The sequence below is a fragment of the Mandrillus leucophaeus genome, unplaced genomic scaffold, assembly GCF_000951045.1.
Source record: "Mandrillus leucophaeus isolate KB7577 unplaced genomic scaffold, Mleu.le_1.0 Scaffold3, whole genome shotgun sequence".
NCBI classification, from domain to species: Eukaryota; Metazoa; Chordata; class Mammalia; order Primates; family Cercopithecidae; genus Mandrillus; species Mandrillus leucophaeus.
Genome location: NW_012103142.1, coordinates 10,801,623 through 10,813,310, shown reverse-complemented (window position 1 = coordinate 10,813,310; position 11,688 = coordinate 10,801,623). Strand labels below are relative to the sequence as shown.

The 11,688-nt window shown below is 49.4% G+C and overlaps 1 protein-coding gene across 2 annotated transcripts in view; it reads left to right on the top strand.

The window, feature by feature from the left end:
* The first annotated feature begins 1,725 nt into the window (after positions 1 to 1,725).
* Positions 1,726 to 11,688, top strand: part of PEX6 (peroxisomal biogenesis factor 6) — an 18,134-nt gene continuing 8,171 nt past the window's right edge. For both annotated transcript variants that reach the window (XM_011986740.1, XM_011986739.1), the window contains exons 1-5: positions 1,726 to 2,872; positions 6,114 to 6,277; positions 7,066 to 7,149; positions 10,821 to 10,923; positions 11,007 to 11,140. In XM_011986740.1, the coding sequence (XP_011842130.1) occupies positions 1,991 to 2,872; positions 6,114 to 6,277; positions 7,066 to 7,149; positions 10,821 to 10,923; positions 11,007 to 11,140 (1,367 nt within the window). In that variant the 5' untranslated portion in view covers positions 1,726 to 1,990. The remainder of the gene's footprint in view (positions 2,873 to 6,113; positions 6,278 to 7,065; positions 7,150 to 10,820; positions 10,924 to 11,006; positions 11,141 to 11,688) is intronic.

Sequence of the window (11,688 nt, the reverse complement as noted above, 5' to 3'; positions counted from 1 at the left end):
TCTCAGCTCACTGCAAGCTCCGCCTCCCAGGTTCACACCATTCTCCTGCCTCAGCCTCCCAAGTAGCTGGGACTACAGGCACACACCACCACGCCCAGCTAATTTTTGTACTTTTAGTGGAGATGAGGTTTCACCATGTTGGACAGGCTGGTCTCAAACTCCTGGCCTCAAGCAGTCCACCCACCTTGGCCTCCCAAAGTTCTGGGATTACAGCCATGAGCCACTTCACCCAGCCCCTTATAATATGCAAATCTAATAGTTTTCATATATTTGGCTTTCAAATTTTCAGGAATGTATAATGTACAAAATAGAAGACTGCCTCAAGAAGAGAGAGAAAGAAAGCTGAGCAGTAGCTGAAAGAGAATGTAAGGTCTAGAAAATGAAAATTGCCACCATCCAATTCATTTATTGTAAGTGAAAATAATTGTTAATTATTGGAAATATAGTGGGACATGATGGCTTATGCCTGTAATCCCAGCACTTTGGGAGGCTGAGGCCTGAGGATCTCCTCAGACCAGGAGTTCAAGACCAGCCTGGGCAACACAGAGAAACTGTCTCTACAAAAAATAAAAAATTAGTCCAGGCGCAGTGGCTCATGCCTGTAATCCCAACACTTTGGGAGACCTAAGCAGGTGGCTCACTTGAAGCCAGGAGTTCGAGACCAGCCTGACCAACATGGTGAAACCCCATCTCTACTGAAAATACAAAATTAGCTGGGTGTGGTGGCACACACCTGTAATCTCAGATACTTGGGAGGCTGGGGCAGGGGATTCTTTGAACCTGGGAAGCTAAGATTGCAGTGAGCTGAGATCGTGCCATTGCACTCTGGCCTGGGCAACAAGACCAAAACTCCGTCTCAAAAAAAAAAGAAAAAAAAGAAAACAAATTAACTGGGCATGGTGGCGTGTGCCTGTGGTCCCAGCTACAGCTACTGGGGAGGTTGAGATGGGAGATCACTTGAGCCTGGGACGGTGGAGGCTGCAATGAACAGTGATCGTGCCACTGCACTCCAACCTGGGTGACAGAGTAGGACCCTGTCTCCATAAAAAAGGAAATGTGGCCTACCACTAGCTGAGTGTCTTGTACAGAAGAATGGAGGTGAAGAGGATGGAATCTATGTAACAGAACAGGCAGGAAGTCGACTGTTGGTGCCGTGCTGACAGAAGCTCAACTCCTTTCCTTCTGCCTGCTCTGCTGCCTGCCCCGCTCTACGATAGAAAGTGAATGAGTTTCCAATCTGCAAGGATTTGGGAGGTGAAGAAAGGAAGCTGCTTTGTCGTCAAGTGTGGTGGGAGTGAAACAAAAAGGACAACGAACAGGGCAAGAAGTCCTGGAACATGGGTTTTGTGCCAGATGTGCTGGAACATGTGTGGTGGCACCAAGCACTCCAGGGCTATATGAATCACATCTAGCTAGTAATTCACTCAGCAGCCACTATACACCTATAAGCAGGTATGAGACAGTTTTCTAATCCTGCTACTCCCTCCTGCAACCTTTTCTGCAACCCTCAAACCTCAGTGCTCACAGTTCCACAGGGGAAGCTGCAGGAGTTCCGCAGAGGGGCGGACTCCTTCTGAAATATTTCACCTAGAGCTCCCAGCACTAGGCCCAGTCATCCCGAGCATGCTGACTGTTCATTTATCAGTCAATAAACTGTTAGGTTCATGCTACGAGGAAAGATAGTTAAGATAGTTACATTACTTCCGTAGAAGGCAAAGATAAATTCCTTAAGCACAGGTTCAAAGGGCGCATGCGTAAACGCTACGCAACAGCAGTGATGAACGTTACTGCCATCGAGGCACGACGCAGACCAATCCGCCTCGGGGCGCAGCTTACCCTCTCAGAACAAGCTCGCTGCACCCGACGCCCCTCCCCTTTTCCTCCGGCCTCCCCTGACGGAAGCGGAAGCGGCGCTCGCGCACACTAGTGGTCTAGCTCGCTGGCTCCGGAAGCCGCGGTCCTTCACCCTCCTCGTTGGTCTCCTGTCACCATGGCGCTGGCTGTCTTGCGGGTCCTGGAGCCCTTTCCGACCGAGACACCCCCGTTGGCAGTGCTGCTGCCGCCCGGGGGCCCGTGGCCGGCGGCGGGGCTGGGCCTGGTGCTGGCCCTGAGGCCTGCAGGGGAGAGCCCGGCAGGGCCGGCGCTGCTGGTGGCAGCCCTGGAGGGGCCGGGCGCGGGCACCGAAGAGCAGGGTCCCGGGCCCCCGCAGCTCCTGGTTAGCCGCGCGCTGCTGCGGCTCCTGGCACTAGGCTCCGGGGCCTGGGTGCGGGCGCGGCCGGTGCGGCGGCCCCCGGCGCTAGGCTGGGCACTGCTTGGCACCTCACTGGGGCCTGGGCTCGGACCACGAGTCGGGCCGCTGCTGGTGAGGCGCGGAGAGACCCTCCCAGTGCCCGGACCGCGGGTGCTGGAGACGCGGCCGGCGTTGCAAGGGCTGCTAGGCCCAGGGACTCGGCTGGCTGTGACTGAGCTCCGCGGGCGGGCCAGACTGTGCCCAGAGTCTGGGGACAGCAGTCGGCCCCCACCCCCGCCCGTGGTGTCCTCCTTTGCGGTTTCTGGCACAGTCCGGCGACTCCAGGGAGTTCTGGGAGGGACTGGAGATTCACTAGGGGTGAGCCGGAGCTGTCTCCGTGGCCTTGGCCTCTTCCAGGGCGAATGGGTGTGGGTGGCCCGGGCCGGAGAGTCATCGAACACTTCACGGCCGCATTTGGCCAGGGTGCAGGTCCTAGAACCTCGCTGGGACCTCTCTGATAGACTGGGACCCGGCTCTGGGCAGCTGGGAGAGCCCCTCGCTGATGGACTGGCGCTCGTCCCTGCCACTTTGGCTTTTAATCTTGGCTGTGACCCCCTGGAAGTGGGAGAGCTCAGAATTCAGGTAGGATAAAGGACTGAGGTCAAGAGTGCTTCCTCTCCCTTATACCCTCTTCTGTGTCTTAGGTGAATTGGAAGACTAGAGCCGTAGCATTTATGACTCGTGCTCCATATTATCCCGGACTTTGAACATAATGTTTCTAGCCAGGCGCGGTGGCTCACGCCTGTAATCCCAGCACTTTGGAAGGCCGAGGCCAGCGGATCACTTGAGGTCAGGAGTTCGAGACCAGCCTGACCAACATGGAGAAACCCCGTCTCTATAAAAAATATATAATTAGCCAGGCGTGGTGGCGCATGCGTCTAATCCCAGCTACTCGGGAGGCTGAGGCAGGAGAATCACTTGAACCCGGGAGGCAGAGCTTGCGGTGAGCCGAGATCGCACCATTGCACTCCAGCCTGGGCAATAAGAGTGAAACTCCGTCTCAAAAATAATAATAATAATAATGTTTCTTAGCCTCATTTATCTATTTTCTTTTTCTTTCTTTTCTTTCTTTTTTTTGAGATGGAGTCTTGCTCTGTCGCCCAGGCTGGAGTGCAGTGACGCGATCTCGGCTCACTGCAACCTCCGCCTCCCGGGTTCAAGCGATTCTCCTGCCTCAGCCTCCTGAGTAGCTGGGACTACTGGCTCGCGCCACGACGCTGGCTAATTTTTGTAAGTTTTAGTAGAGACGGGATTTCACCGTATTGGTCAGGCTGGTCTGGAACTCCTGACCTCAGGTGATCCACTCAAAAGTGTTGGGATTACAGGTGTGAGCCACCGCACCAGGCCTGTTTATGCATTTTCTATAATCAAAATATCATAAGCCTCCATAATGTAGTGGGGCATACGAAAGGCTTTCATTCATTCAGGTGAAAGGTGAGGTTTGGATGTGGTGGTGCATGCCTGTAATCCCAGCTACTTGGGAGGCTGAGGCAGGAGAATTGTTTGAATCTGGGAGGCGGAGGTTGCAGTGAGCCCAGATCACACCACTGCACTCCAGCCTGGACGACAGAGCGAAAATTCTGTGTCAAAATTTAAAAAAAAGTGAGGTTTCAGGTGTGTATGTTAATCTACTCAATCTTGTTTATTGAATTGCTACAATGTATTAAGTATTGTGCTTTATAATATGGAGAATGATGTCTCTGCTTTTGCTCATGCTTATCCTTGACTTCAAATTGTTTCCTATTATTCCAGCCTCATCTGTTAAAATCCTACCCTTCTTTCCCTCAAGAGCCATCTGAAGATGACACCTTTGTCACAAAGCCTTTCATGATCTCGCAGTCACAAATTTAGCACTTCCTCCTATAGCATTTTCTATCTTTTTTATGGCATTTATTTTATTCTATCTTGTTATGATTACATAATCTGTCTAATCCCCAATTATATATTGTAAATACCTTGAAGGAAAGGAGTCTTTATTATCTTTGGTGCCTGGTATTTAATTTTAATATTTTATTAAATACATCCAAGGGAAGTTTTTGGTTTCTGCCTTTACTTCAGGAAGAAAGTTGTAGAACAGATAATAGTTGTTCCATTTTCATAGGTTACTGAGTAAGGAGGCACCAGTTCACCATAACAGACATAAGAGTGACAAAAAAAAAATAAACCTTCATTGTGTGAAAAAAAAGAAGGCCAGGCGCAGTGGCTCATGCCTGTAATCCTAGCACTTTGGGAGGCTAAGCCAGGCAGATCACTTGAGGTCAGGAGTTCCAGACCAGCCTGGCCAACATGGTGAAACCTTGTCTCTACTAAAAATACAAAAATCAGCCCAGTATGGTGGTGCACACCAGTAAACCCAACTACTGGGGAGGCTGAAACAGGAGAATTGCTTGAACCTGGGAGGTGGCGGCTGCAGTGAACCCAGATCACACCACTGCACTCCAGCCTGGGTGACAGAGCAAGACTCTGTCTCAAAAAAAGAAAAAAAGTTGAGTTTAGGGGGACAAATACAGTAGTGTTCAATTAAGGACCTAGATACATGGTTTAGATGGTGCTGTCCAATATGGAAGCCACCAGCCACTTTGTGGCTTTTTAAATTTAAATTAGCTAAAACTAAATCAAGTAAGCTTGGCCAACATGACGAAACCCTATCTCTATTTTAAAAAATACAAAAATTAAATCCCAGCACTTTGGGAGGCCGAGGAGGGTAGATCACAAGGTCAGGAGATCGAGACCATCCTGGCTAACACGGTGAAACCCCGTCTCTACTAAAAATACAAAAAAAAAATTAGCCGAGTGTGGTGGCACATGCCTGTAGTCCCAGCTACTTGGGAGGCTGAGGCAGGAGAATCCCTTGAACCTGGGAGGTGGAGGTTGCAGTGAGCCGAGATTGTGCCGCTGCACTCCAGCCTGGATGACAAGCGAGACTCCGTTTCAAAAAACAAAAAAACCCCACAAAATTTAGCCCGGCCTGGTGGTATGCATGCCTATAGTCCCAGCTACTCAGGAGGCTGAGGCACAAGGAGAATCATTTGAACCCAGGAGGCAGAGGTTGCAGTGAGCCAAGACTGTGCCACTGCACTTCATCATGGGCAACAAAGCAAAAGTCTCAAAAAAAAGAGAAAAAACAAAACAAAACTAAAATCCAGTTTTTTAGTCGCTTTAGCTACATTTCTTTGTTTTTGTTTGTTTGTTTTGTTTTATCTTTTTAGCCACATTTCAAGTGCTCAATAGCACATGCAGATATAGACCATTCCATTGTAGGGAGTTCTACTGGGCAATACTAGAGCAGCCAGTTAATACTATGGGATGTCAGGTAGAGATATAAGATACATGTGAAAGGGAGTGGATGTAGGTTTCCTCCTGAATGGAGGAAAAACTACTGGAGTACTCAAGAGTAGAGCTCATTGAACCAACCAACCACTGAACCAACACTTTCAGCTTTTCCCAGAGCCTGAATTCAGAGGTTCCCCACTAATGACCACTTAATGTTAATCCCAGTGGGTGCCTGGTGTCACTCATAGGTCTTGTGGGAATAAATGTCTTTACCATTTCACAGGCTCTGGGCCAAGTTAAAGGTGTCACAGAAAGGTTATCTTTACCGAGAAAATTTTTTGGAGCCAGAGTGGGGATAGGAGGTGACATTCTCTTCCTGGTACCCATTAGAGGGAGAGGTTTTCAGGTCTGCTACCTCAGGTGCCACCTTCCACAAGCCTTGTAGTTATGGGAAAGACAGGATGGAAATAGACATGTTGGCTGCTAAGAGACAGGTTAGAGCCTGCCCCCTTAGGAGAAGGTTATAACATGGCGGTTATTTCTCTAATAGAGGTATTTGGAAGGCTCCATCGCCCCTGAAGACAAAGGAAGCTGCTCATTGCTGCCTGGGCCTCCATTTGCCAGAGAGTTATACATCGAAATTGTGTCTTCTCCCCACTACAGCACTAATGGAAATTATGACGGTGTTCTTTACCGGCACTTTCAGATACCCAGGTTAGCTACCTAACCTTTTAAGGAGGATAGCATCTCACCCTCATCACATTCCTCCTATCCCATGCCTTAGAATCAGGTACCCCAGAGGCCCTGGTTAAAAGAAGCCACATTTGTGGCCGGGCACTATGGCTTACGCCTGTAATCCCGGCACTTTGGGAGGCCGAGGCGGGCAGATCATGAGGTCAGGAGACTGAGACCATCCTGGGGTTTAGTAGAGACCAAACCCCATCTCTACTAAAAATACAAAACTAAAATTAGCGGGGCATGGTGGCGGGCGCCTGTAGTCCTAGCTACTCAGGAGGCTGAGGCAGGAGAATGGCGTGAACCCAGTAGGCAGAGCTTGCAGTGAGCCGAGATCGCGCCACTGCACTCCAGCGTGGGTAACAGAGTGAGACTCCATCTCAAAAAGAAAAAAAAAAAGAAGCCACATTTTAGACAGATTGTGGTAGGTGCCTCTTGGTATATCAGGGAGACCACAGAAGAGAAATCTGAACCATGAGGTTAATTTGGACATTCCAAACAGAGACACCTGTGATCAAAGAGGGCTCCAAAAGAGCCAGGATCCTGCTCTGCCTCTCATCTGTTTCTGATCCCCCTTTCTAGTCTCTCCACCATTTCCCCTAGCTCATCCTAAGTCTGACTTGTTCCTTGGAGAACTGCGTGGGATCTCTGGGTGGGCAGTAGGTCTCTGGGTGGAAGTAGTCTGCATGTTGGGGGTGGGTTTGTGGTAATGAACACATGCTCATTACTCCCATTGTGACCTGACCAGGGCCACTGCTGTGTTGCAGGGTAGTCCAGGAAGGGGATGTTCTGTGTGTGCCAACAATTGGGCAAGTAGAGATCCTGGAAGGAAGTCCAGAGAAACTGCCCAGGTATGCAGCTGCCTTCTGTCCTATAGCTGGGATTTGTAACCTGGTTGCATGGGTTCTACAGTCCCTTCCCTGCAAATCATATGTAATTTGTGCCCAAGAGGATTTTGTTGTCATGTACTGTGTGTATGTGTGTGTGTGTGTAACAGGATCTTGCTCTGTCACCCAGGCTGGAGTTTAGTGGTGCAAACACAGCTCACTGCAGCCTCTACCTCCATGGCTCAAGTGATTCTCCCACCTCAGCACTGCCCCTGCCATAGTAACTGGGACTACAGGTTCGCATTATCACAACCAGCTATTGGTTTTTGTATTTTTAGTAGAGATAGGGTTTCGCCATGTTGCCCAGGCTGGTCTCACACTCGAGCTCAAGTGATCTGCCTGCCTTGGCCTCCCAAAGTGCTGAGATTACAGTTATGCGCAACTCACCCCAAGTCTGTGTACATTTTTTTGGAGAGAAAATTCACCAGTCCTTCAGTTCCCAAACAAGTGTATGACTGAAGAAAGGTTAAGAACCGGTCAGGCATGGTGGTGCATACTTGTAATCCCAGCTACTCGGGAGACTGGGCAATATAGCTAGACACTGTCTCAAAAAACAACCAAACAAAAAGAACCCTCACTGCTGGCTTTGGGAGGTGTTTATTCTCAAACTGACTGGTGACCCTATGTAAAGCAAAGCACTAAGAAGAGTTTAGGCCAGGCGTGGTGGCTCACACCTGTAATCCCAGCACTTTGGGATGCTGAGGTGGGCAGATCACTTGAGGTCAGGAGTTCAAGACCAGCCTGGCCAACATGGTGAAACCCTGTCTCTACTAAAAATACAAAAATTAGCTGGGTGTGATGGTGGACATCTGTAATCCTGGCTACTCAGGAGGCTGAGGTGGGAGAATCACTTGAACCTGGGAGGCGGAGGTTGCAGTGAGCCCAGATCGCGTCACTGAACTCTAGCCTGGGTAACACAGCAAGACCATCTCATTTATTTATTTATTTATTTATTTTAAAGAAGAATTTAATGGCCTAGACCAAGACGGATTCCTTCCTTTCCATTCTCAGCCTTGGTGTTGTTTGGACCAAGACTTGGGCCATACCATCCATATCTCAACATAAGGATATACAGGCTCTGATTTCTGCCTTAACTATGGAGTGTGCACAAGCTACTTCTCAATCCTATCTCTGAAAACGGGAAAGAGGGATTTCTATTGTTTTTGAGAGGGCTACCCTTTCCTATCAACAGAGAATGAGAAATAGAGCATAACCGAGCCAAGAACCCAAAATAAGGAATCCAGCTTTTCTCCTGCTGTTGACTCTGACCACAGAGGTTCCATGTAAAATGTTGAGGCAAAGAATTGAGACACTGCTTTAGCCTTATGCATAGGGAGGAAAATGTGTAGCCCTGTATCCCAGCATTCCCTGTATTCTGAACTCATTTCCTGTAGCAATTTACTAGAAGGAGAGCACAACTGATAGATGCACTAACCCATGCATAACAGCCTTCATGTCCAAGGTCTGTGGCATAGCCAGCCTGGGTCCTCTGCCAGGAGAGAGAGTCCTTGTCTGGAGTGCCTGAGTCATCCCTGGTCAATATGCAGTGCTTGGTTCTGGCTACTGCTCAGTACCCCCAGTCTCAGGGTAGTGGTGCCCCGTGTAACCCCATTTAGGCTCCAGGTCACCTCTTCAAGGTTTTCCAGATTAAGTACACAACGAGTCTGGTGGAAAATGCCAGGCTGGCACTTAGCAGTCACTTCCCACCTCTATCTCCTGTCTTAAATTTAGCAAACGTCTTTGAGCTAGCTTTCAGTAGGAAAACTACAGAATGCCCACTCTTTGTACTTTCAAAGGAAAATAGACACTAGAACCTCATGAGACAGGCTGGCAAGCCAGTTCTCTATTGTCTCAACTCTGTAGAACCCTGCTTTCCTCCTAAGTGCTGAGCACATAGTTCTTTCCCCCGCAAGGAAAGCAAGGAAACCAATGGGTCCAAGGACAGATACAGGTGAGCATTTTAAGCTGCACTGGACTTGAGAAGGGAAGCCCTGCAGAAGTTCCTGTGAGCCCTGCAAAGGAATTCCACTGTTGGTGGTGTAGCCTCTCCATCCTGTCCCTGGTGCTCCACTTCCCCAAACCAGGCTGCATGGGAGCCAGCTCCACTATCACCTATCTGGCTGGCTGGAGCACAGCCCAGTGTTCCTTAGCAGTGTCCACATAGGGTCCAGAGCTCTGGCCTTTCTATTCACTGAGGTGGTCCAACCACCCTCCACTGAGGAAGGTAGTGTCTCCCTACGCCACAGTGCTGTCCCCCATCTCATTCCTATGCAGGGCTTCCATGTTGAGTCATACACACTATGACTCAGCTGTTGAACTTGATGGAGATCCTAGGTTAGAGGCCCACTGTCATCTATTTATAATTAATTATAGGCAGATTCAGGCTTCCTGATGTTCTAGGTTTACTATAGTACTTAGAAGAGTTTCATAATACTAACCTGGTATGCTTCCCTCTCCACCTTGCTGTACTCTCACACCCCTTTGCTGCTAGAGAGAGCAGCTTGGAGACTGTGGGGCAGTGTGAGCAGAGGAATTTGCAGCCTGATTGGATCTTAAAGAGGACTAGGTTATAGCCTGGCTCTGTCGTTGCCTTGCTGCCCGAGGATTAAAGAGGGAAGTAGTTCATCATTTCTTTATCTGGAAAATTGGGTTAGTAGCTATTCCTGCTACCCATCCTCTTCCCTGTTAGTAGGTTGAATAACCCTAACTCACTATGATACTCGCCAACGACTGCACAGCCCTGGTTTTGCATCAGAATTGCTGGGGAATCTTTCAAAAAATACAGGTACCTAAGCCCCACCCCAGATCTATTGGAGCAGAATCAGGGTGAGGCTAGAGCCTGTGCTTTTTTTCTTCACAAAGGAAGGAGAAAGGTTAATTTTAAAAACAGATAAAATTCACACACCGTAATACCATGCTTTTAAAGTATATAATTCAATTTTTTAATTCATAAGGTTGTACAACCAACAAACATCACTGTTTAATTCCAGAACATTTTCAACACCTTAAAAAGAAACTCTGCACCCATTACCAGTCATTCCCTATAGCTTCCCTCCTAGCCAATGGCAACTGCTGTTCTACTGAATGGAATCACATAATATGTGAGAAATATTTAGTTTTTAAAGTTACACAGATAATTCTAGTGTGCAGCCAGAATACAGAACCGTTATTCATCAGATGGCATTATTAAGGACTCAACCTGCAATGACATTTTGTGGATTATTGAATAAGAGCCAAGGGACCCTTCCCCCTGGGGTTTTTGGGGCCTGGGTGGCTGTGTATTTGAGGGGGAGACTGAAGCCAGTGGAAATAATCAGATGATCCACTGCTTAGTGCAGCAGCGGCTTCTCCCATTGCTGTGGGTGGGTAGGCCACATGCCTGGAGAAACACACCCCCTCAGAGCTCTCATGGCTGTCATGGGGGATGCAGAGGGACAGGCATAGCTCTTGCCCTCAAGGTGTGTATGGTCTGTCAGGAAGAGGAGAAAGTCCATCTGCATTCCTTTTCCCCACCATGACTCAGGACACGCACTTGTGGTGCTCTTGTTTGTCCTCTGTGATTGAGAAACCTTGTCCTTGAGGAGGGGGCATTTTTGGACTCTGCGTCTGGGGTTCATTGGGCCTTTTTCCTGCAGGTGGCGGGAAATGTTTTTTAAAGTGAAGAAAACAGCTGGGGAAGCTCCAGATGGGCCAGCCAGCGCCTACTTGGCCGACACCACCCATACCTCCTTGTACATGGTGAGGCCCCAGGGATGGGTGTAGACCAGCACAGGGGGTAGAAACAATTTTTAGAAATGAAAGCTTTTTCCTACCTTTCACAGGTGGGTTCTACCCTGAGCCCTGTTCCATGGCTTCCTTCAGAGAAATCCACTCTCTGGAGCAGTTTGTCTCCTCCAGGCTTGGAGGCCTTGGTGTCTGAACTCTGTGCTGTCCTGAAGCCTCGCCTCCAGCCAGGGTGAGTGAGGTCATCACCCCAGGGTGTGAGAAAAGCCTGGCTAGAACATCCCTGGAGGAGCAGCAGCCAAATGGGTAGTTCCTAATGAACTGGACAGAGTGGGATTGGGAGGACCTTCCTCAAACCAGTATGTCCAGACCAGGCCACCAGCCCACTCCTTTCTGTAAGCCAATTCCCACGCTCCTTTCCTGGGATAACCTCTGTCCTCCAGGACTGGCTCTGGAGGAAGAATCTCCAGCAGGGGCATCTGTTTCTGAAACTGCCTTTCCCCTTGGGGAGCTCACTAGCAATCCTGGACTTTACTGCCCTGGCCCTGAAGGACACAACTCCCCATATCAGTGGCCCAGGCGTGGATGCAGACCCCCCCACCCCCGCCAATGCCTGAAGGACACAACTTCCCATATCAGTGGCCCAGGCGTGGACGCAGACCCCCCCCACCCCCGCCAATGCCTGAAGGACACAACTCCCCATATCAGTGGCCCAGGTGTGGACGCAGACCGCCCCCCCCACCCCACCAATGCCTAAAGGACACAACTCCCCATATCAGT